Source organism: Aspergillus terreus, genomic scaffold, assembly GCF_000149615.1.
Source record: "Aspergillus terreus NIH2624 scaffold_9 genomic scaffold, whole genome shotgun sequence".
NCBI classification, from domain to species: domain Eukaryota; kingdom Fungi; phylum Ascomycota; class Eurotiomycetes; order Eurotiales; family Aspergillaceae; genus Aspergillus; species Aspergillus terreus.
Genome location: NT_165932.1, coordinates 1,229,323 through 1,251,621, shown reverse-complemented (window position 1 = coordinate 1,251,621; position 22,299 = coordinate 1,229,323). Strand labels below are relative to the sequence as shown.

The 22,299-nt window shown below is 54.5% G+C and overlaps 10 protein-coding genes across 10 annotated transcripts; 3 read left to right on the top strand and 7 right to left on the bottom strand.

Moving 5' to 3' along the window:
• Positions 1-320: 320 nt before the first annotated feature.
• Positions 321-2,150, top strand: ATEG_06720 (uncharacterized protein; the record flags this gene model as incomplete). The annotated part of the gene is made up of 1 exon (XM_001215898.1): positions 321-2,150. The coding sequence occupies one exon, from the start codon at positions 321-323 to the stop codon at positions 2,148-2,150; it is 1,830 nt and encodes a 609-aa protein (XP_001215898.1).
• A 506-nt stretch (positions 2,151-2,656) lies between these two features.
• On the bottom strand, positions 2,657-3,132 carry ATEG_06719 (oxidoreductase, short chain dehydrogenase/reductase family; the record flags this gene model as incomplete). Its single annotated transcript, XM_001215897.1, has 2 exons — positions 2,657-3,054; positions 3,102-3,132. The coding sequence occupies 2 exons, from the start codon at positions 3,130-3,132 to the stop codon at positions 2,657-2,659; spliced, it is 429 nt and encodes a 142-aa protein (XP_001215897.1).
• Positions 3,133-3,700: 568 nt separating this feature from the next.
• On the bottom strand, positions 3,701-4,723 carry ATEG_06718 (tudor domain-containing protein; the record flags this gene model as incomplete). The annotated part of the gene is made up of 3 exons (XM_001215896.1): positions 3,701-3,789; positions 3,838-4,609; positions 4,673-4,723. The coding sequence occupies 3 exons, from the start codon at positions 4,721-4,723 to the stop codon at positions 3,701-3,703; spliced, it is 912 nt and encodes a 303-aa protein (XP_001215896.1).
• Positions 4,724-5,843: 1,120 nt separating this feature from the next.
• On the top strand, positions 5,844-7,777 carry yap1 (putative bZIP transcription factor AP-1/Yap1; the record flags this gene model as incomplete). The annotated part of the gene is made up of 3 exons (XM_001215895.1): positions 5,844-6,326; positions 6,385-7,556; positions 7,624-7,777. The coding sequence occupies 3 exons, from the start codon at positions 5,844-5,846 to the stop codon at positions 7,775-7,777; spliced, it is 1,809 nt and encodes a 602-aa protein (XP_001215895.1).
• Positions 7,778-8,998: 1,221 nt separating this feature from the next.
• Positions 8,999-11,412, bottom strand: ATEG_06716 (uncharacterized protein; the record flags this gene model as incomplete). The annotated part of the gene is made up of 4 exons (XM_001215894.1): positions 8,999-10,808; positions 10,893-11,004; positions 11,078-11,228; positions 11,404-11,412. 4 exons carry the CDS (start codon positions 11,410-11,412, stop codon positions 8,999-9,001), a joined length of 2,082 nt encoding a protein of 693 aa, XP_001215894.1.
• Positions 11,413-11,994: 582 nt separating this feature from the next.
• Positions 11,995-14,184, bottom strand: ATEG_06715 (putative glutaminase; the record flags this gene model as incomplete). The annotated part of the gene is made up of 2 exons (XM_001215893.1): positions 11,995-13,700; positions 13,752-14,184. 2 exons carry the CDS (start codon positions 14,182-14,184, stop codon positions 11,995-11,997), a joined length of 2,139 nt encoding a protein of 712 aa, XP_001215893.1.
• Positions 14,185-14,800: 616 nt separating this feature from the next.
• Positions 14,801-15,876, bottom strand: ATEG_06714 (fumarylacetoacetate hydrolase family protein; the record flags this gene model as incomplete). The annotated part of the gene is made up of 3 exons (XM_001215892.1): positions 14,801-14,907; positions 14,959-15,521; positions 15,602-15,876. 3 exons carry the CDS (start codon positions 15,874-15,876, stop codon positions 14,801-14,803), a joined length of 945 nt encoding a protein of 314 aa, XP_001215892.1.
• A 504-nt stretch (positions 15,877-16,380) lies between these two features.
• Positions 16,381-18,329, bottom strand: ATEG_06713 (putative C6 transcription factor; the record flags this gene model as incomplete). The annotated part of the gene is made up of 5 exons (XM_001215891.1): positions 16,381-16,652; positions 16,717-17,204; positions 17,451-17,643; positions 17,694-18,197; positions 18,245-18,329. 5 exons carry the CDS (start codon positions 18,327-18,329, stop codon positions 16,381-16,383), a joined length of 1,542 nt encoding a protein of 513 aa, XP_001215891.1.
• Positions 18,330-19,089: 760 nt separating this feature from the next.
• Positions 19,090-19,837, bottom strand: ATEG_06712 (cupin domain-containing protein; the record flags this gene model as incomplete). Its single annotated transcript, XM_001215890.1, has 2 exons — positions 19,090-19,394; positions 19,450-19,837. 2 exons carry the CDS (start codon positions 19,835-19,837, stop codon positions 19,090-19,092), a joined length of 693 nt encoding a protein of 230 aa, XP_001215890.1.
• Positions 19,838-20,479: 642 nt separating this feature from the next.
• Positions 20,480-22,203, top strand: ATEG_06711 (putative salicylate hydroxylase; the record flags this gene model as incomplete). The annotated part of the gene is made up of 7 exons (XM_001215889.1): positions 20,480-20,515; positions 20,567-20,764; positions 20,817-21,171; positions 21,219-21,375; positions 21,434-21,589; positions 21,650-21,789; positions 21,845-22,203. The coding sequence occupies 7 exons, from the start codon at positions 20,480-20,482 to the stop codon at positions 22,201-22,203; spliced, it is 1,401 nt and encodes a 466-aa protein (XP_001215889.1).
• Positions 22,204-22,299: the final 96 nt, after the last annotated feature.

The window sequence follows — 22,299 nt, the reverse complement described above, 5'->3', positions numbered from 1 at the left end:
CCATCTAGAAAGCAAACCACCCCGTCGTAAGCCTCCGTGCCGACACCCGAAGGTATTGTAGTCCCTGATCTATACCCAGAACCCACTCCGAACCATCTCCGTTCCGAGTCCGACGCTCTCCGAGCCCGTCCGACGCCGTCCACGACAGACATCTCGGTATCCCGGCACATCATCGTCGACGATGACGTGAAGTCAGTTCAAGAGCGGTATATAATGCGCGACTACGACTGCGACTGCGACCTGATTTGGTACTGTGTGCAGCCACTACCTACCTACATCCACACCCTGACATTTCATACTATACTACCACCAGAAAGACAATGACAATCACACCCTCCAAAACCAGACCAGTCGTCATACTAGGCGCGGGCGTGCTTGGCCGGCGCATCGCGGCCGTCTTCGCAGCCGGCGGGTACAAAGTGCACATCCGAGACCCATCGTCGCAAGCCCTCTCCGACGCACGCGCATACATCGCCACGCACATTGCCGAGTTCACCGCACACACGCCGGACAAACCCGTCCCCGGCGCCATGTCGACCTTCACCTCCATCGCGGACGCAGTCGCCGACGCCTGGCTCGTGGTGGAAGCCGTGCCGGAGAAACTGGCGCTGAAAATTCGCACGTTCGGCGAGGTCGACCGGGCGGCGCCGGCGGACTGCATCCTCGCGTCGAACAGCAGCTCGTTCAAGTCGCGGCTGATGCTGGACGAGGTGCGGGGCGCGCGGCGGGCGCGCGTGCTCAACATGCACTTCACGATGCCGCCGGCGATCCGCACGGTGGAGCTCATGACGGACGGGGAGACGGAGGGCGCGCTGTTCCCGCTGCTGAGCGGGGTGCTGCGCGAGTGCGGGACCGTGCCGGTGACGGCGCGGAAGGAGTCGACGGGGTTTATTTTTAACCGGCTGTGGGCGGCGATTAAGCGCGAGATTCTGTTTATTCTGGCGGAGGGGGTGAGCTCCGCGGAGGAGATCGATGTCCTCTGGGAGCATATGTTCCAGCTGCCCGAGAGTCTGCCGCCGTGTCGGCTGATGGATCAGATCGGGCTGGACACTGTTGCGTTCATTGAGGATAACTATGTCCAGGAGCGCGGGCTGGACGGCGCCATGACGGTGGACTGGCTGCGCGAGAAGTATCTCAATGCGGGCCGGTTGGGTCTGAAGAGCGACAAGGGCGGGCTGTATGGGCCGCCCAACGCCGCGGATGAACGGGCAGGTAATGGAGGCAAGGAGGCGACGATCTATCTTCTTGACGTCGGTCTCGGCTCGAACAACGCCGATATCAGCAAGATCCCCACAGCCGGCAAGATCCTGAAGTTCCAGCCGACGACAGGCAGGACGACTACTATTGTCACGGGGCAGTCGCTCCCGGACGGGATCGACGTGTCGTGGGCGACGGGCCGCATCTTCTGGACAAACATGGGGCGGGCAATGTCCACGCACGACGGATCAGTGCACTCGGCGACGCTGGATGGCGGAGACGTGCGCACGCTGCTGCCAGTGGGCACGGTGCACACCCCCAAGCAGCTGGTCGTGGACGACACGACGCAGCACGTGTACTTCTGCGACCGCGAGGGGATGAGCGTGCACCGGGTGCGGTTTGACGGCACGGGGCACGAGGTGCTGGTGCGGACGGGCGCGCTGGAGGATGCCGTCGAGCGGGCCGATATGACGCGGTGGTGTGTGGGGACTGCGCTGGACCGGCGCGCCGGCCATGTGTACTGGACGCAGAAGGGTCCGAGTAAGAGTGGTCGCGGACGGATCTTCCGCGCTGGGATTGAGGTGCCTGCCGGGCAGAGAGCAGAGTCTCGCGAGGACGTGGAGCTGGTGCTCGACGGGCTGCCGGAGCCGATTGATCTGGAGTTTGATGAGGAAGAGCGGACGCTGTACTGGACGGACCGGGGAGAGCATCCCACCGGGTGCTCGTTGAACCGGGTCGTGGTGGGCGATGGCAAGGTGGATAAGGCTGCATTGAAGACCTCGATGGAGATCCTGGCCCGCCAGTTCCATGAGCCGATTGGGTTGAAGCTGGATGCGAGGAAGCAGGTATATGTTGCAGACTTGGGTGGCAGTGTGTACCGTGTCAAGGACGGGGTGAAGACTGTGGTGCGGAATGATAATGGGTGCTATACGGGGGTTGCGATCGGCCAGTGATGGTGTATTTAGACTGTGATTTGTATAGTAACTTGACTTATATAGACATTGCTTGAATCTATTCATCTAAAAGACCAAGCCACCACCTAAGACCGTCAGTATATACCATGCAAAAAGCCGAGGACTTACCGTCAACAACTATATCCGCCCCATTCACATAGCTCCCCCCGATATCACTGCAAAGAAACACCACCGGCCCTGTCAGTTCCTGCGTCGATCCCATCCGCCGCATGGGATTGCGCTCCGACCAGATCTGTCGCCACGGCTCGAGATCATCGCCCTCATTGAGCACTGTGTCCATGTACCCCGGCGAGATACTGTTTACCCGGATGCCGTAGCGCGTCCATTCCGCCGCCAGACTGCGGCGCATGTGCAACACCGCCGCCTTGGAGACGTTGTACGCGATCTGCGGCTGCGGGAAGTTGACCCGGTGGCCGCTGATGGAGGCGACGAGGACGATTTTGCCGCCCCGGCCACCCGAGATCATCTCCCTATATCTGTGAGAATCATCTCTCAGGGAATAAATGACAGGGGTGATACCGTCCAAACGCCTGAGCGGCGATCCATGACCCCGTCGTGTTGACATCGATGACACGCCGCCACTGTTCAATGGCGAGGTCCTCGGCGGCCACGCAGTTGACCATCCCCGCGAAACAGCAGAGGATGTTGACGCTGCCCAGCTGGTCGCGCACCTGCTGCGCGATGGTGTTCATACCCTGCGCATCGGTGACGTCGCACGGGAATGTGACGATCTTCGCAGCAGGAAAGTCCTGACGGAGCGTGGTGATGGCCGAATCGCCTTTCTCCAAAGCCGCCGGGAGGTCGAGGAGCGCGAGGCCCGCGAGGCCGTGTTCCAACAAGGCACGGGCAGAGGCTAGGGCGAGCATGCCGGCGCCGCCGGTGACTGCGCTGTTAGCCTGGTCTACCGAGCCCAAGACGACAGGTGCATACACGCGGCGTTCCCGCTGACGGCGAACCGCATGGACGCTCGCTCTGCGGCGGAGGTGTTCTCTGGGAATTGTGCCGGAGGAGGCGTCAACGACGCGGAGGGATCAACTTCTCCCAGACGGATCCAGGGCATCGAAACGGGCTGGGATGAGCTCATGATGGTGGTGTGGTGGACGAGACAAAGGAGGAAGGGTAATCCGCATTGGTATACGGCGGAGACATGCGGAGTAACGAGGCTACCCCTCATCCGTCATGCACGCTCTATGCTGTACGGGCAAAATCATGACATCGAGCGGAGTGCAGTCCCCCGACGGAGCTATCGAGTACAGATGAACTACCGGTGATGACGCTACTGGGAGACTATTTTTTATAAGATTATCCGCAGCAGAAAGGCCAGAGCCAGCTCATAAATGCCAATCCTTATTCCGGTCAGATCTATGTACGACAAGACCTTAGACATGACTGATCTGCCAGCAATAGTCCGTTAGCAAATCAACTAACTCCTGATCTTGGTATAAGAGTGAACATGAACGAGAGGTCAGGAGAAGAATGCAAGCCCGCATCATAACCCAGATCAACACCCTTCCTCACGTGGGTTGCTTTTAATAACCGTCCTCATCGGCTTGCTGGTAAACATGTCGAGTTCGCGCAGGATCCTTGCGCATTTGCTGACCGGACCCAGTGAAGCCCACTGCACCATGTCAGCCTAGATTCCTATAACCATCATGCGTACACCTACCTCGAGCATTCACCCCCTCTCCCGTCCGGAACATACTCTGCTTGCGACCCAGCTTCCCCTTGCTGGCAAAGTCCTTCCACTTCATCTTACCCTCTTCCAGCTCCTTGTTGGCCTTGACCTTCCGCGGGGCCTTGGCGGGCCGGGCAGGCCCATCGCTGACCTTACTGGGCTCCCGACGGGCCTCATTCGCCAGCGCGGGATTGATGTCTGCGGCGGCGGAGATGACGCTCGCATGAGGGGGTTGAGGAGCAGGAGATTGGGAAGCGGAACTGCCTGAGCTTGCATCAGCCTTGCGCTTACGCGAGTCACTGCCGGAGATGGGTCTGAGATCCTTTGCGGTTAGCGATTCTACCGTGCCGTAGGACTTGAACGAGACGATGTAGACCGGGTTGCTGGAGGAGCCGGTGATGGAGGTGATGCGCGCGGGGTAGAAGGCATTGTCGCCGGACACCCAGCGAGCGAGGACATTCTCGTTGACGGAGAAGGATGCGGGAGAAGGCGGTTGTTGGTGGTGAGAGGGTGGCGGCGGAGGGAGATCATTGTCTAGAGGTTTCCGGGCGTAATGTTGAGACCCGCTACTTTCTCTTCCAGCTGAGGCTTTGTGATTGGAAACGGGAGGCGATGGCTTGGATGCCGCGGGGGCGGGGGCGGAAGGTTTTAGCTCGGCGATAGAGGTTTCGGTGAGAGATATGAGTTCTTCCAGCTCAGCTTTGAGACTCTGTAGTTCCGTGTTGTCTGGGTCTACCTGCAAACTGGATTGGACGGTTTCCAGCTGGGACTGTTAGCGAAAGACAAAAGACGCAAGGCGGAAGGTTGAGGAGAGGAAGGAACACACCTGAAGCTTGAATTCCTTGACCTCGGCTTCGAGAGACGCGACGTCCGCCATGATTGTGAGGGTTGATGCAGATGGAGGGGATGGGTACTAGGGAGATAATGGTGGTGATGGTGGTTCGTGATGGGCCGAGACGGAGATCAATCTTGATAAGCGCTTGCCTGATTGGGGAATCACGTGCAATGACTTCATCTCTTCTACAGGGAGGCCCTTAGTATCTATGCTACATTCCAATTAAGTATCAGAGAAGAAGTATAGTATACGAGTAGAAGAGGTCAATTATGGTAGACCCTAGTAGATAACCTGATCCTTTAATATCTCTTCCCACGATCGACTTATCTCCACAGAAAACCTCGTGCAGAATGAGTCAGAATCTTCGATGGTCTGGCCTGATTTCTAAGCAATCCACGCCATACCGGAAACAGCATCCCCTCTTTGCCTCATCCTCCTCCACCTCGTTTCATTCTTTCTACTCCGTACCCTCCCTCCTCTACTATCCTACTACGCCTCCTCCTACTCCCTACTTCCTAGGCAGTCAGTCTATCTCTCGGTCGTGTTCCAGCCTCTCTCAGCCACCGACCCGAGTCTGTCTGCCACCCCCCCAATTGTCTCTTGGTCCTGCCCACTTCCTCCCCTTAACTCCGAGTCGTCAACTCAAAACCCCTCCCAATAATACGAGCTGACACCACTCCTCCTCTCCTCTCCTCTTCTCTTCTCTCCTCTCGCTTGTCCTCTGAGGTCATTGCCTTCGCTATCCCCCTTCTGCCTAGTTTCTCCGATCTTCTTCCCCCTCCGATTTCCTTCCGGTCTGACTGAAACCCCCCGTCCGGTTTTTGCCTCCTATCGTCACTCCTTCCACCTCATCGTATCCCTCACTCTCTCTTCCACTGCCGTCCGCGGTGGATGTCCTGTCTCTAGTCTTCACCAGCCCCATCCTCTTCTCTTCGATTCTAACCCTCCACCCGTTCCATCCCCTCTTATCACCCCTCTGCTTGGTTCGCGTTCGTCGCGCCTCCCACCTTTCTCCACCGCTCTTCCAAGTGATCCGATACAACCAACGGGCGGGAAGCCCGGCCCTACCATCTCATCAGTCTCTCAGGCTTAGTCGACCAGCCAATCCGTGTCAATAATCCTCCTCCAACGCCCATCAGCCTAGTGGTAGCTATCAATCGACATGACCGACTACAACTCCCTGTACCAACAAGGCCTCTATCTTTCTCCCGATCAACAGAGTCTCTTGCTTGCTGCGCTATCCTCCAACAACCCTTCTCAAAAACAGCCGCAAAATCAGTCCAAAACCCCTCAACCCAAGTCCGAACCTGAGTCCACCCCGGCCCAGCCATCCTCCGGCAGTTTTACCATGTCTCCAGGGTTCAACCACTCCCGGAACCATTCCGGCGGCCTTGGATTCGGCGATGATGAGAGCCCTTTCCTCGACTTCAACCCGGAGCTCGATTTCGACTTTCACGGCACCGAGAATCTTATCGGTGATATACCCGGAGTGCTTTCGGACGACCACGAACCCGGTGAGAAGCGCAAGGATCTGGAGGGTCGTTCCGACTACGACAATGAAGAATCCGGCAAGAAACGGAGGGAAAGTGACGACAAAACGGCCAAGAAGCCGGGGCGCAAACCGCTGACTTCGGAGCCAACTTCGGTATGCTCCAGTCCTGCTGCTAACCCCACCAATCGTCTATTCCTAACCTGTTCTGTAGAAGCGCAAGGCGCAGAATCGTGCCGCTCAGCGTGCTTTCCGTGAACGCAAAGAAAAGCACCTGAAGGACCTGGAGACCAAGGTCGAAGAACTGCAAAAGGCCTCAGACAACGCCAACCAGGAAAATGGCCTGCTGCGGGCCCAAGTCGAACGTCTGCAAGTAGAACTCCGGGAATATCGCAAGCGCCTCTCCTGGGTGACGAGTGGCAACGGGCTTTCCGCTATCAATGCCATTCCCGGAGCCCACTCCCGCGGAACGTATGGCCTGAATAACAACGACTTCATGTTTGATTTCCCCAAGTTTGGTGATCTCCCTGGCTCGCACATCTTCAACAACAACAACCAATTGCAGAAGATGAACCAGAACAAGCCCCAGGAAGGCCAGTCCCCCACCGCTCGGAGATCCGATTCCAACGTCCCGGGTGTTTTGAATCGGGATTCTCTCAACACCGCAAGGAATGCCGGACTGTCCCCGCTTAAGACGAATTCCCCTGCAGCCACCTCGGTCCCATCAACCAGAGGCACCCCCATCACTTCCCAAGGGTCCACCAGGAGCCCGGCTCTGCCCAAGCCTCTTTACCATAGGGCGGCGACGTCGACAAACGATGCGTCGAATTCGGACTCTCCGTCATCTTCGTCCGATTCACATCAAAGCCAGCTACTGTCCTCGAGCGGCACATCGCCCGAGCCGTCGACCAACTCTCCAGCCAACAAGCCGCAGGACAACCACCATCATACCTGTACCTATAACACCATTGATGGGCAGGAATCCTTCTGCGCACAGCTGGGCCTCGCGTGCGGCAACATCAATAACCCTATTCCAGCGGTGCGCAATAAGAGTCCAAGCGTCTCAAACACTCCCGGCCAGGCCGGAGAAGCCGAACAGTTCCCCGGACTCGATTCTCTGGCCCAGCAGAACGGAGGCCAATTTGACCCGGTCCTGTTTGGCGACTGGCGGGAGCCCCAGGATGCCATCCTGTCTCAGGATTTTGGCACTTTCTTTGACGATGCATTCCCCCTACCGGATCTGGGTAGTCCTTCGCACAACTTCAGCGAGTTGGGACATCAGCAACCAAAGAAAGACCTGATTTCCCTGATCGACGACAAGCTGGATGAAGACGAGGTGGTTCCGGGAGAGGACAAGACCCAGATGCTCAGCTGCACGAAGATATGGTACGTTCTTTTCGCTCGTTGCTTGTCCCCAGTCTTCAGTCCAAACAGTCACTGACATTCTTGACAGGGATCGTCTCCAGTCCATGGAAAAGTTCCGCAACGGCGAAATCGACGTCGACAATCTCTGTTCGGAGCTCCGCACCAAGGCCCGTTGCTCGGAGGGTGGCGTGGTCGTGAACCAGAAGGATGTCGACGACATCATGGGCCGCGCAACGCACTGAGTCAGCCGACTATCAATCTAATCATGGACTATATACCCTCTACGATCATATACGATACTGCAATTGATGTCATCACGAGCAAGCACGGGAAAAATCTAAAACACTGGGAATTTAAATACCAAGGGAAAGCGATATGTCGGGGTATGCTTCTTCGGGTTTCGAGTTTGGAGTCAATGTACAGGACAAGCGCCAGAGTCGGTCCCTTCGATATACATGTATAGCAAGGAAAGGCGCGTGGTGGTGATCTGATCTCTCGTTTTTGACCTTCCTCTGCCAATGTTTCCTTTCTGATACTCGCACTAAGAAAACGGAAAACGACAATAAGCTAGTCGGTCTAGCCGGTGTCTCTGGATTGTTATTTTCATTGTGGATTCTTGGACGGTTGGTTGATTTGGTTTCATCCTGGGTTGGAGTGGGTGCCTTATACATGAGCTCGTTCTAATTCAGCGCAATGAACTTTCTACCTGACCACGCTCCATCTCTATCTACCGAGGACTTTACCCATCTACGAAGACTGACCCAGACAGTATGAAGTACAAGGGTATCGATATTGAGCGTCCCAGGAAACGGGCAAGGAAACAAAGATGCTAAAGTACACAAAAGGATTCTTCCAGTTGCCAGATATTGGGGTCTCCTTTTTTTCTGATTTTTTTTCTTTTTTAAATCCCTCCTGTAGAAAGGTTTATTGCCGTCGCTTTTTGATGTCGATATCGCCAATCCATCTTTTATTCTCAAAGCACGTAACGTCCCTCTACCCACCCCATCACCATCCGCACCAACCAGACCAAATCCCATCTTTAAGTATCGAAACCAGCCGATAGATCCTCCGGTCTTCCTTCTCGCGGCATCGCACCAACAGCTTCCCCGAAGGTCAAAGGTCCTCGCAGGTCTCGCTCGACGAGTGCCTGCTGGAAATATGGACACGAAGGGTATTATTCGACGCACAACTCGTTCGGGAAAAGGGGAGGTGGAAGGAGACGAAGGAAGAAAAGGCGAAGACGAAAGACAATCCGGCTTTGCAAATATCACAAGAATAGAAATTAGAGTATCAATGGAGGTGTCCGTGTGTCCAAAGACATCCATGTGGCTGGAAGATCCGGAGCCTGAAGCGCAATTGGGAAAAAGAACACAGCCGAGAAGGGAAACGACAAAGTCAAAAAATGGAAAAGGGGAAATGAAGATTAAACGACGCTAGGTAGGCAGAACAGCAACGTGAATCCCTTAGGCGTCCCCACCAGATGCGGCAGGTTTGTCACCAGAGGGCGTCGGAGCTGGGGAGTCTGAAGTCGGGGCTGAACCCTTGCTGAAACCACCCCGGCCACTGCGTCCGCCACGGCCGCCACGATCGCCACGACCACGACCGCGTCCACCGAAGCCACCACGTCCCCGTCCACCCTCGCTGTCGCTCGCACCGCCGCTCTGGTATCCGCGCTGAGTGTTGCCGCCACGGTTGCTGCTCTGCCACGTACCGGCGTTGCCGCGGTGGCTACCACGGTCTTCGAAGAACTTGATGTTGGGCTTACGAGGCTGGCCAGGGGGACTAGGCTTCTTGTGCTCGGCAGGCTGACGATCAAGCGCGGCCTTGGCCTCCTCCGGGGTTCCGAACTTCACGACGTGGTTGTTGTACTTGCCCCATTTTTCCACAGATTTGATATTGTCCTTGTCCTCGTCGGGGAATAAGTCGCGCACCGCCTGCTCATTGTCCACGTTAGACACGAACAGTCCATTGCTCTGCTTCTTCTCCCCCTTGGGCGTATCAGTCGACTTTTCGGGCTGGACCGAGCCGTTCGCATCAGTGCTGGGAGCCTTCTCATCGGACGCAGAGGTGGGTTGAGCGGGAGCAGGGCCAGAAGGCTGAGGGGTCTCGGTCTTGGGGATGACGGGAGCAGGAGAAGCGGTGGGCTGGTTCTTGGGCGCCTGCTGCTGAGGACCGCCAGTGCGGGCAGGGGTAGGCTGGACCTGACCGAACTGGGGAGGAGCACGAGCGGCCGGAGACGCCACGCCGGGAGGAGGACCAGCCGGCACAGCAGGAGCAGCAGCGGGGGCGCCGGCGGCCTGAGGCTTTCCACTGCGGTGAGCAAAGTTGAAACCCTGGGCGCGCATTTCTGTAGCAATGCGGCCCGCCTCGATCTCAAGGACAAGGAAACCAAAGGCGGCATCGGCAAGGTTGAAGTTCCACATGTTCTTGAAGGCACTCTCATCGACCTGGCCAGCCGCAGTACCAGGAGCAGTCGGACCACCGAACGGGTTTCCACCGTTGGCAACACTAGGCATCTGATTCACCACGTTGAGAGCATTGTCCAGGAGAGTCTTCTGGGCTTCGTTGGAGGAGATAGCCGTCTCGACCTCGCCCCGAACAGTTTCCCACACGTCGTTAAAGGATGCCTTGGAAGCAGCCAGCTTGCCACGATAGTGATCCAGCGACGGGTTGACCGAGAACTCGTTGTAAGAAGAGCCGTAACGGAAGTGCAGACCGGCAGAGATGGAGAAGTCAGCCTTCAAGGTAACAGATAGCTGGTTCAGCATCCCCTCACGCGCAGGTGATGCATGTGTAACAAAGATACGGGTCTCCGATGGATCGTAGACGCGGTTGGCGGTATCGATAAGCTCACCCATCTGCAGAAGCGTCGTCCACATGGTGCCCTGGCCGCCGGCAATAGTGGTCTTACCCTCACCATTGTCGAACAGCTTGTGCATCACGACGGCACCTCCCAGTCCCAGGAGCCGGAGCTTCACGCCACCGATGTCCAGCAATCTCGAATTCGCTTCGTCGATGATGTGCAGCTTATCCACCTTGTACTCGCCGGACCGGAACTTCTCCAGCACCCGGACATCTTCACAAGCACCCCAGACCGTGTATACAGGGACATCAAGAGTAAGCCGCTTGTCGAGCAGCATCGGGAGTTCTGAGAGAGGGAGCTGGTCTGGGGTGAAACGTTGCTTGATGGATTGCTGGGGCGGAGTCGAGGCAATGCTGCGCTTCACATTTTCAGGAAGCAACGGGGAGTATTGCGCTACGTGTTTCAGGGTTCTATGATGTGATGATGTAGACGTTAGCCGCCGCTGCGTTGGTGAAGGAGAGCTGAGGTCCCGGAGGTGGCATGGATCCGCTTACTTGTCCGCAATCCGCTCCAACGAAGTGTCGTCATAAAAACCAAAGTCGCCGGTGTGGATGATGTGGTCCGCACGGGCCTGCTTGGCCAACTCATTCAGAGACTTCAGATTCCCTGTGTAACGATCAGTCAGGTCCGTTCTCGCAGCACCAACTGCGCGCCATCCGGCGTGGATTGAGACCCGTACCTCGAACATCGGCAATGCACAGGACTCTGGTGGGGCCATTCTGAATGATTCGACCATTGTTGGGAAGGAGAGGAGCGGCGCCAGGGACAGGACCGGAGGCACCGTTAGGGAGAGAATAGCCTTGAGGGCCGAAGTTGTGGGGGGGACGAGGCTAGCGGCAGAGAACGACAGCGTTAGCACGAGATGCCGACGGGATGAGGTTGGGCGCGTAGACGGGGAGATAGAACGCGTGGTTGGCAAGCAACCATACAATGAGCTCGCTCGCTCAACGAGAACTGAGACCGGAAGAGAGAGAGAGAGAGAGCTTTGGAGCAGTGGAGACTTACAGAAGCCATGAGTAGGTTCTATTAAAAGCTCGGAGAGAGGTAAATCAAGATGTGATAGTCGGGGGTGGTCTCGAATGATGACGAGCTGAGAGCGACAGAGACGGGTCGGGGAGGGGCAGGATGAGGACGCGCAAGAAAGATGGACGGAGAAGAAGAAGAGGAAGAAGAAGAACAAGGAGGCAAAAGTGAAAACACTTTTGAGATGCGACGAAGGCGAGAGGAGAGAGAGGAAGAAGAGGAGGAAGAAGGCCGTCGGAGGGAGAACGACCAGAAGAGAAACACGACGACGTACCGATTATGTCAGCAGCCAGGGGCTCTCCTTCTATCATCACTTTTTCTTTGCCTGCGCAAGGGACTTTGAATATTCCATCCCTCTACTGTCAATAATGGAGATGGCTTCATTCATTGACTGTTCCAGCTGTATTGAATAGGGCTGCTATAGAGCCCTTTATTTCATGAGATCGAACAACATATTCAATATTCACGTCATTATCTCAACAAACATCATATACTCCATAGTATCCAAAAGAACCCTTCACCAAGGCAATCCAAACAAGACAACAAATGATACCAAGTCAATCACGGTTCCGATCACAGCTCTTCTCCCCGCTGCTCTGTTAATCCATCACCCCCGGTCATCGCGCGCGCTACAGCATTCTGCAGTGATCCGGGCCCTTGCAATGCCATCAGCGCAAAGTGTCCTCCCACTGTGGGACGACAGCGACAAAGGACCGGCACCCCAGGACTGCGTCCTTTCGCGGACGTTGAAACATAGCGATCCGAGAATGGCCAATTGTGCTTGCCGTTGGTCATGAAAGCCCAAAGGTCATCGACAAACTCATCCCGGGTACTGGTGTCAGTGAACGTCCCCGCCAGCCACATGTTCCAGTCCGACTTGGCCCAATCCTGTCGGTTGTCCAGAGCGACGCCGTATTCCGCGCGCACGCGCTTGAAGAACAAATCGCTCATCTGGTACGCCTCCTGCGGGAACGTATTCAGGTCGAACAGCACGTCTGGGTACAGGTTATAGGGGATCTTCCACGACTCCGGCTTGTCTGGGTACTGCAGTACGAAATGCGACTGTTTTCTGTCCGTGCCCAGACCCTGAGTGTAGAAAAGGTTGGCGCGGTCTTCACCAATGCGGGAATACTCGCTCAGCCCTGTCAATTCGCCGAAGGCCTTTAGTCCCACGGCTGCCTTGATGGCCAGATTGGTCTCATTGGCCAAGGCGCCGGCGGCGTCGTTCGAGGACAGCTGCTTCGCAATGTCGACGCTGTTATCAACAAGATAGTCTGCATAGGGTCGGATGACATCGACGTATTCTGCAAGCCAATCGGTGTCGCCGGTAGCACGCACGTAGGCCAATGCGAGGACCATCAGGTTGCCGCATTCCTCGATGGGCATCGGCTCGGCTTTCTGGTTATCGTGGCCGATGGCGTTCGGGTAGTGTGCACCCATGTCGTGGATTACATATGGCTGTCGCCAGCGTCCTGCGCGGAGGTAGCGCATCATGGGCTCCAGCAGTAATCGAATGTAGTTCGGGTCCATGATGTAGTATATGGGGAATGCGGGCATAATCACATCCACGGTGTTGAGGTTCCCGTTACTCGAAAGCTCCTTGATGAAGGCCAGCACGTCGGTCGTGTCCAAGGAGTCGTTCGGAATGGTCAGGTCAATCCCTCCGTATGCCTGCCGTGCCGACAGAGTGACAATATCAGCGTACTTCTGGCCGGCGGCCGCCTTAGCTCTTATGGACATTTCCGCGTCCAGAATCAGCGATTCGGCAAGGGCCTGGGGATAGTCGTCCAGAAAATAGCGGACGGCCTGCGATGTCGTGGGGTATTCCGCCCGGTAGTAGCCCGTGTAGGGCTTTCCAAGGTAATTGATAGCCTTTTCGCGCACGTATCCGACGGCAAAATTCACAGACTGAGTACCAATCACCGGCCCAAGGTCGTGAGACAGCGCGACGATGCCTCCAGGGGCCCAGGGCTCGTCTCCTGCGAGCTTCCCAGTCTGCACAAACTGCGAGCGCACTTCTCCGCGTTTTCCTGAACCAAAGGAAAGCCGCGAGCGGAAGGTTGGTCGAGCTGCAAAAATCACATCGCCCCATGTCGCCATGTCGCTCTCCTCCGAATAAGGAACCGCATTCTTCACGTTGAGCGAGTAGATGGCGGTAGACTCGGCTTGTTGAAAGCTCCGCGCTGTATTTCGTGGCTTTCCAGTCCACCGTCCATCGATGCTGGAGTATATCTGAATATCATTGCCTGAGGCTCCAGAGACCGTCACAGTCAAATAACCTAGAGTGATGAGATCAGTGCCGACACTTTACAGACCAACGAGCATCTTACTGAATGGAAGAGACTGCCGGAGATAGTTGGATGGCGATATCGGCGAAAAGAAATCCAGCGTAAAAATGACTGGCCCCGCAGAGAGGGTGAAGATCGAATGCGTTGCAGTGTACTCGGCGCTGCGAACGATGGCCGGGCGAATCTTGTCGCCGGGGTTCTTTACGCTCATCAGACTGTAAGCCTGGCCGTCGACCCGTGCCATCACTGACCATGTCAGACTCTGACCCGCCCAGAACTGGGGCTCTGCGTAGGGCAGAGTCTGGACCTGGTCGGATGGCATCCATGTTGAGAGGTATGGACTGCGGACTGCCAATGGATACGACGGTGGCAGCGTTGGTTTATGCGAGACAATATCTCGCTCTCGGACAAAGAAGGAGAGCACCATTGTAGCGAGCGAGCCGATCCCTAGTCGGCTGTGGAAGTCGAGGAACATGATGTAGGTCCGGGATAGAAGGGCATCCCGGAGAGAGCACTATATATATGGAGTCCGCCCACCAGACGGACCGCAGTTCAGACGTGGGCGGATTGTTATAAGAATGCGATCTGCTGCGGTCCTTTCATAATCTCCGGGCTCAAAGCCACACGACGGGGCGAGACGCGGTGGACGTGGAGAACAGCCCCTGCTGGAGACGTCGATCGCATGTCGTCATGCGGTCGAACAGACGGTCTCAGCCTGTCAGGAACCACACAGGCTGACGGTGCAATGGAGACGAGGATCTTCTGACGAAGCTGTGGAGATTCCAGTCACGGATCCATGAATCTCGTCATCTGGTGGACGGGGTATAGTTGATGCGATTGTTTGCAGTTGTCCATCGTCCAGGAGTTGCCAAGAGAGCGAGAATGCGGGGTTTGCTTCATCCTCGCCGGTCAGTGCGAAAGTCGGTCTTGGCCGGACAGGATATATAAGGCAATGCTTGCTTGGTATGGAACTTCTGCATGTGTGAACTGTATGTCTCTGGTGGTGCAATGCAGATGACATCAACTCCATACAGCACTGTTGTCTAATAGTACGACTGACTCTATTGTATATACACTGCGAGCCCCGACAATCAAGCAAACACAACATTGTTCCTCAGCGTCCCAATCTTCGTGATATGGACATCCATCTGCGTACCCGGGACAAGGTACTTGGGCGGCGTCAACCCAGCTCCCACCCCTACTGAAGTCAGCAAAACAATCAACATCCAAGTCAGTCGACTCTTCTTACCTCCTGGAGTCCCCGTCATGATCACACTCCCCTTCTGCAGAGTCGTCCCCTGCGATAGATAGGAGATCAGATACTTGCAGTCAAACAGCAAGTCCGACACACTCTCGTCCTGTCTGACTTCCCCATCGACCGTGGTCCGCAGATGCAACTGGGTGGGATCGGGAATCTCCGAGCCCGCAACGAGACAAGGTCCCAGGGGCGCATAGGTATCAAATCCCTTAGAGAACCCCCATTGCGGCACGCGACCGGCAAAGGCTGGGTCTCTCTGCAGTTTGCGGGAGGAAATATCGTTGCCAACGGTGTACGCCGCGACATATTCGAGGGCCTTCTCGACGGGGACGTTTTTGGCGTCTTTTCCAATCACGAGACACTGCCGTGGCAAACTGTTAATACGACTACCATCGACAGCTGATGGAGACTCTCTTACCAGTTCTCCCTCGTAGTCCGCCTGGTCATCTGCGCGATCTTGGGGATCTCCACCGGGGCGCCGTGGTCGTGGACCGTCGTATTCGGCTTGAAGAAGATGAAAGGGAACGGAGGAGGCGTACGCCCTGCTTCGCGGACTATCCCAGTGGCATCGCGTTAGCCATCTTATACCTCCATTCCGAACTATACCATCGAACCGCTAGACTAGTACACTTACTGTGCTTCGCGTAATTTAACCCCACGCAGCGCAGAATAGGAACCTCCTCCCGCGCCAGCGGGACCCAGGAGCGTCTTCACCGTGACCACCTCGTCTGTCACTCGAGTCTTGCCCGTGGTGTCGTAGATATCGTCTCCGGAGATCACCCGCGCCTGGATCTGATCGGACTCGGTGACGAAGCCCAAGTCGACATCGTTCGAGACAATGGGCTCGCCGCGCAGGATGCGACCGTCCGTGGCTACAAAGCGAATCAACCGTTTCCAGGGCAAGCTCATGTTGTAGTATGACTGGCGATAATTACCGTAGAACCTAATGGGTGTCCCGCGCTTGGTTGTTTATGAGGGATTCCGGCGGGGATAGATCGGGAGGGATCCCCGGATCATCAGTGATAGTAGCTATGGCTCATGCATAGCTCGTGCCATCCAAGGTATGCATGAGAATTCTACTTTTCTAATGAGAACAAATCCTAGGAGATGTTGCCGCCTATATTACTAAAGTAACTAAGGAGATGACCCAGGTTAGTACTAGCACAAACCCCTGAAAGTATCATTACCTTGTCCCTGATACAAGAGCATCCTATGTCAGACTAGATGTAAATTCCGTGGCCAATGGCTCCGGTCGATTTACCAAAGCCAGAAGGTCACCGTCAACCATGAACTCGCCAAACTCCATTCCAAGAGGCGAAAAATCAAAGTCCGTAGATTGCATCACACTACCTTCACAAGGATAGCCAAACTGCTGTCCAAACATCGAATCTGCGCTCATATACCCTTGGCCTGCTAAAACAAGACAAAATACTTAGTACTGGTCGTCGAAGAGCTAGGTAGGAGCGTAGACTCACTCTGGACATTCAGCGTGTTAGTGAACCGCTCGAGGTATATACGACAGCGGTCGATCATACGGTTTCCACTGTCAAGCTTGAGCAGAGCAGCAATCGCACGGTACGGGTATGGCCGTGACTTATGCTCCAGCGACTCCATCGTTTTTCCCGTGATGCTCTCTTCGCGGCTGACCCAGAGGATTCCCAATATAACCAAAGCGGAATTAAAAGCTGTAGTTAGTTGGTTAGCCATTTATCCAGCGGCGTAGTATCTATATGCATCCCGCAAACATACTGTAATACAGTGAGAACCACCAAGCCCCAAGGAGGTTGTGTCGTCGACCGCACTCGTGCACTACACTATGCACAATATCGATGATTTCCATCGCCGACTCCGCACATATTTGCATGCTATTTAAACCGAGCTGTTGGAGCAGCTTGAGTTCTTGCGCATCTGGTTGGAACCCGCCACAAGCATCAATAAATCTCACAAGAACAGGACGATGCAATAGCACGCGGAGGTTCAAGTAGCGGAGCGTTAAGATGACCCGGAATTTCCAGGACGAGAACTGAAAGTCAGCTGATGGCTCTTGGATGATTTCATTGATTCCCGCCGAACTAATCAGACGCAGGGAATCAGGAAGACATTTCTCCCAGGCGAATAAATGCCGCTCCACAGATAATGCTTGTGCGACAGTCTCGCTGACTGAGAGTGGCGCGTCGCAGCCAAGATTCTGCCCGTATAGAAGGTCTATGACATTCCACATTTGCTTGTACAGCGTTCTATTGATACGTTAGCAGCGTTCTTGGATGATCGAGGTGAGCATTACATGGTAGAGTTAAAAAATGTAATGGACAGGAAGATAGTATCGTTATCCTGGATGGGAATCGTATCTATAGAACTGGCCGTAGCCGGTAGGTCCAGCTTCACGTAGTTATCTGGTACCGCACTTGGACGACCAAAAGTCATGCTCAATGTTCTAGTTCAACGTTAGAACAAGCCAAGTATGCATGAACGTAGACATTTACCTGTCCAACACAACACAGCCGTACCACGTACGCTTCCTTATCTCTTGCTCCAGTGGAGAGAAAGCTTTAGACGCAGCGCGGGAGTGAAGACCGAGCTGAAGAGCTGCTTTGACAGCCAACCCATGGACCGTCCAGGCCTGCACGGACTTTTGAGTACCTTGGAGGTATTGGCCCATTAAGAGAAGGTATTGAACTGCGATGTATTAATGAATGTGGTCAAGTTATCCACAGCGAAGACCTCACCAACTTCGAGGGTTGTCCCCCGCAAGATCTCACTTCCACATAGAGCGAGACCGCGCTGATAGAAAACATCGGACTCAGAGATACGAGTATCTGCGTCAGCATTACCTGGTGCTCTAGTAATTGTTGCCATCGCCAGGATCATGTTTAAGAGCCCCAGCCACGTCCGTCGAACCTTCTTGAAGTTTTCTCGCACCATCTGATGATACGTCTCAAGAAAGGTCGGCGGATATATGTACGGGAAAAGAAGCCCTGTGTCCGAGAAGTATGTGTTGATGAGATTCAACATCTCCTGATGTGGAGGGAGAGTAAATATGCTCTCTCTGTCCCGCTTGAACTGTCGACTCCCATGTTTCCCCGGTGGGCTTGGAGGCCGCGAGGCATTCACGAAGCCCCCATCGCAGGCCCCGGTATCCGACGCAGAAGTAGATAGCGTGCCATGTACCTTCCCGGAATTGATAATACCTCGTGTCAGGTGTCGCAAAAATGCCACATTTGACGAAGGTCCTAGTATCGTCAGCGCAACCAGCAGCAGAAAGAGGAGGCAGATGTACCGAAGAAGCCGGAATCCTCTTCCTCAGCTAGCCTGACGGTCCCCATCCCATCCACCGAGTCCTCGGTTCCCGCGAGGTCGGGCATCGACTCGGCTCTGGGGATGTCTACTCTGACCGTATTGTTCTTGGGTTCATAGCCCTGGTCGAGACGCGACGCCAGCCCGGTGAGGCCGGTTTGGACCGTAGACAGCGAGTCTTCGAGACTCTTGACACGACCTTCAAGATCTTTGAGGTAGCTTTTGATCAATTATTAGCATTGTATATTCATGCAACAGAGTGGCGTCGTAAGTGCCTTACTCCTTTTGGACAATGACATTCGTAGAGGTGCTCGGGGGAGTATAGACACACTCAAACCCCAGATCAATGCATAGTGAGCATTTCGGCCGCGCGCCGTCACACTAGCCTGTATCAGTATCATTCTGCTCCTGTTAAGCATTGATTATCGCCTGTTTAAACGCACTCGTGATTTGCGGGCCCTGCAAGAGTCGCAGGCCAAAGCCACTCGCCGACGTTTTATTGCGGGCGCATCTCGGGGTGAGCGGGTGCTGGTGGTCTGATCTTCCATCGTAGGATTTAGCAGGCAACTGATAGTATGCCACTGGTAGTTCCGCCAGTTGCAGGTGTCGTCGGGGAACGATTGGGACGAGACGGTGACGGGGGGGTCGTCGGGAACGCCGGGGAAACATCGGGAAGTATTGGTGCCAATTTTTTCAGGCTCGTAGGATTAGGGTTTGTCTGGTACTCAGAGAATAGAGTACGTGCAGTATACAATTTCATCAAAAGCTTTCAATAAACACTAGTACTAACATGACAGAAATCATATATGTCACCCAGCAAGCAGCCACCTATTCAGACACCAGCTTCTCGACGTCCATCTCTTGTGTCCGATAAAAACCAAGGGCCTCGATCATGGGCTTGTCATCAAAGCGATACAGATAGACCGTCTCACCCGCGTCCGCATGATGCTCGTACTTGTACCATGATGGGACACAAAAAGTGTCTCCCTTCTCCCAAGTGAGCCTCTGCTCACCCACCATCGAATAACCGCTTCCAGTGATTACATGGTAGACCGCCGACGTAGTCTCACGACGAGAAGGGGACGAGCTGCCTCCATCCAACCGCTCCGCACAGCCTCCCAAGACACGACTCACTATAGATCATGCGTCAGTATCACAAACTTGCTGCATCAAGGCTGAACATCTTACCTTCGCGCCCATCAGCTCTAAGGTAGCGCTGGGTAGCCCACTTCCCTGGGACACTGTCCAGCTTCTCTTTCATCACCCTCCACGGGAACACAATAGGCGATGTGCTCGTATCGATGTCTTCGGCAGGGTACCGGGGGGCCTTGAAATGCTCGACAAAGTGCACGGGAAAATGACGGAAATTGGGGAGATCCAATCCGTCCAGCCAAATCATCGGGCCCGACCCGTCTTTGCCATGGTCGTGATAGTTCCAAGTAGGCGTGAGGATCACATCGCCCTGCTGCATCTGAATTCTCTTTCCGTGAACAGCAGTGAAGCCACCGTTGCCTTCGATAATGAAGCGCATGGCAAAAGCAGTGTGACGGTGGGCGGGGGCAGTTTCATTGGGCATGACCAGTTGGAGGCCTGCGTAGAGAGTGTCGGTCGTATACGGTGCATCTAGTCAGATTAGTATCCATAGCCTACAGGTTATAATGAAGGAAAATAGGTGGACTAGCAAACCTCGTGCTGGGTTGATCAGCATAAGCACCCGTCGCTCCGCTTGTTTCTCCGTGATGAGCTTTCCGGCCCGCAACAGATTGGGACGAATAGTCTTGTATTTCCAGAGAAATGGAATGCAGGTTGGGTTTGGCTCTGGTGGGTTCAGGCGCGTCATTTGCGCCCACAAAGGCAAAGTGTTGCTCTTCTCGACATCTAGAAGCAGCTGCTCTGTGGTGTCGTGAGCATCGGCCGTGTTGACAGTCATAGTGTAGGATAAGTTGGTATTTTAGAAACTTGTGACGATTTCCCTGTTAGACTAATTAGTCTAACCCAGTCACCATCAGAATTAGCCATATATATGCTGTAGTGCAGGTCTCTTGTCCGGGGATGTCGGAAACCCGGGGAGAGATCGGGTATGCATCCTTCTGTGCTTCCAATGATATTCCGGCTAAGGTCGAATCCCTTCTATATTAGACATAGACGAATATTCTAAACCCAACAAAAAGTTACTCAGAAAAATTGCCCTCGGTGCAAGATTTTGGTAAAACATACAATGGCGGCGATGGCTGAAGCGGTAGCTTCTCTGAAGGTATATTTCCTTCGCTCTATATAAAGCTTCAAAACTAACCCATCGTGACAGGCCCCAACCTACCCCAGCAACTGCTTGGAATTTCTCAAGACGCTCAACAAGAATGGCACTGCGCCGCCTCCCACTGCGAAGCTCAAACTAGACATTATCGTGGTGGGAGCAGGGCTAGGCGGGCTGGCTACAGCTATCGCTCTCCAACAAAGCGGACATAAAGTGACCATCTTCGAGCAAACGCCTGAACTGGGCGAGGTATGACCGTTCACTCCGAATAGTGAATGTTCCGTGAGTTAACCCCATCTAGGTTGGCGCAGGCATCCAGATCCCTCCAAATTCGACCAGACTGCTGCTCAAACTGGGCCTTGGACCATATCTGGAGCCATACGTGACTGAACCCGGATCTATTTCTTTCCGGAGATGGCAAAGCGGCAAGACCATCGGGTTCACCAACTTGATTCCTGACTTCCGCAAGACCTTCGATGCCCCGTACTATGTCATTCATCGGGCAGACTTCCATTCTGCCATGTACAGGCGGGCTAGGGATGCTGGGGTTCAAGTCAAACTGGCTTCGAGAGTGATCGACTATGACCCGCAAATGCCGAGTATCAAGCTTGCCGACGGATCATCGTACGAGGCGGATCTGATTGTCGCTGCAGACGGTATGTTTTACTGTGACCACTGCGTGCCATCAAACTCACTGTACTAGGTATCAAGTCCGTCGCCAGAGGAAAGCTCCACAGTGACCTTGAAAAGCCACTTGAACGGCCTGGCTTTGCTGCCTACAGAGCCACAGTGGACGTGGAAAAGATGAAGTCTGATCCCGATATGGCATGGTTATTAGAAAAGCCAGCACTGAATATCTGGTGAGACTAGTGTACCACAGGAGTTTTAACTCGGTTCTGACCATGCGATTCTATGCAGGATTGGGGACAAACGTCATGTCATGACATACACAATCGGTGCAGGCAAGTCCTTCAACATGGTCCTGTCTCATCCTGATGACACCGATCCGTCGACGTGGAATCAACTTACTGCCTTGCATGATATGAGAGCCGAATTCACAGGGTGGGATCCAAGGTTCGTCGACTCGTCGCATCTACAATATGCCCTGGAGACTGTAGTTGACAGTTTCAATAGGCTTACAAAGATCATCGGACTTATCAAAAACACCATCAAGTGGCCTCTTCTCAGCGGCACGCCATTGTCTCGCTGGGCATCTGGCAAGATCGTCATTTTGGGTGATGCTGCTCATGCTATGCTGCCCTATATGTCGGAAGGTGAGATATACCTCATGCAAGCACTATATTGGCATAGTACTAACAGTGACGATAGGTGCCGCAATGGCTGTTGAAGATGGGGTTGCTCTTGCCAGAGCCCTGACAAAGATACAAGCTCGATCTGACATACCGGAAGCTCTCCTCATCTACGAGAAGGTACGGATTGAACGTACTAGCCAGATGCAGGAGGCCAGTCTGCTCAATGGGCAATTGTGGCACTTCCCCGATGGCCCATTGCAGCAAGCCCGTGACGAGGCGATGTTGCCAGAGACAAAGGGTCTCCCCTTCACTCATAGCCCCAACCAGTGGAGTGACCCGGCGACACAGATGTGGTGTTATGGGTATGATACAGAGGGAGAAATCGACAAAGTGTTTGCGCAGCGGGGCAACCTCTGCCCTAAAGGGTTGCTATAGGTTGCATATTGGTGAAGATGGATTGAATAGACCGATAAACGAACAGAAATTTAAACAGGTATACTATTGCTATCGCAAATCGCTTGTGTTGTAGAT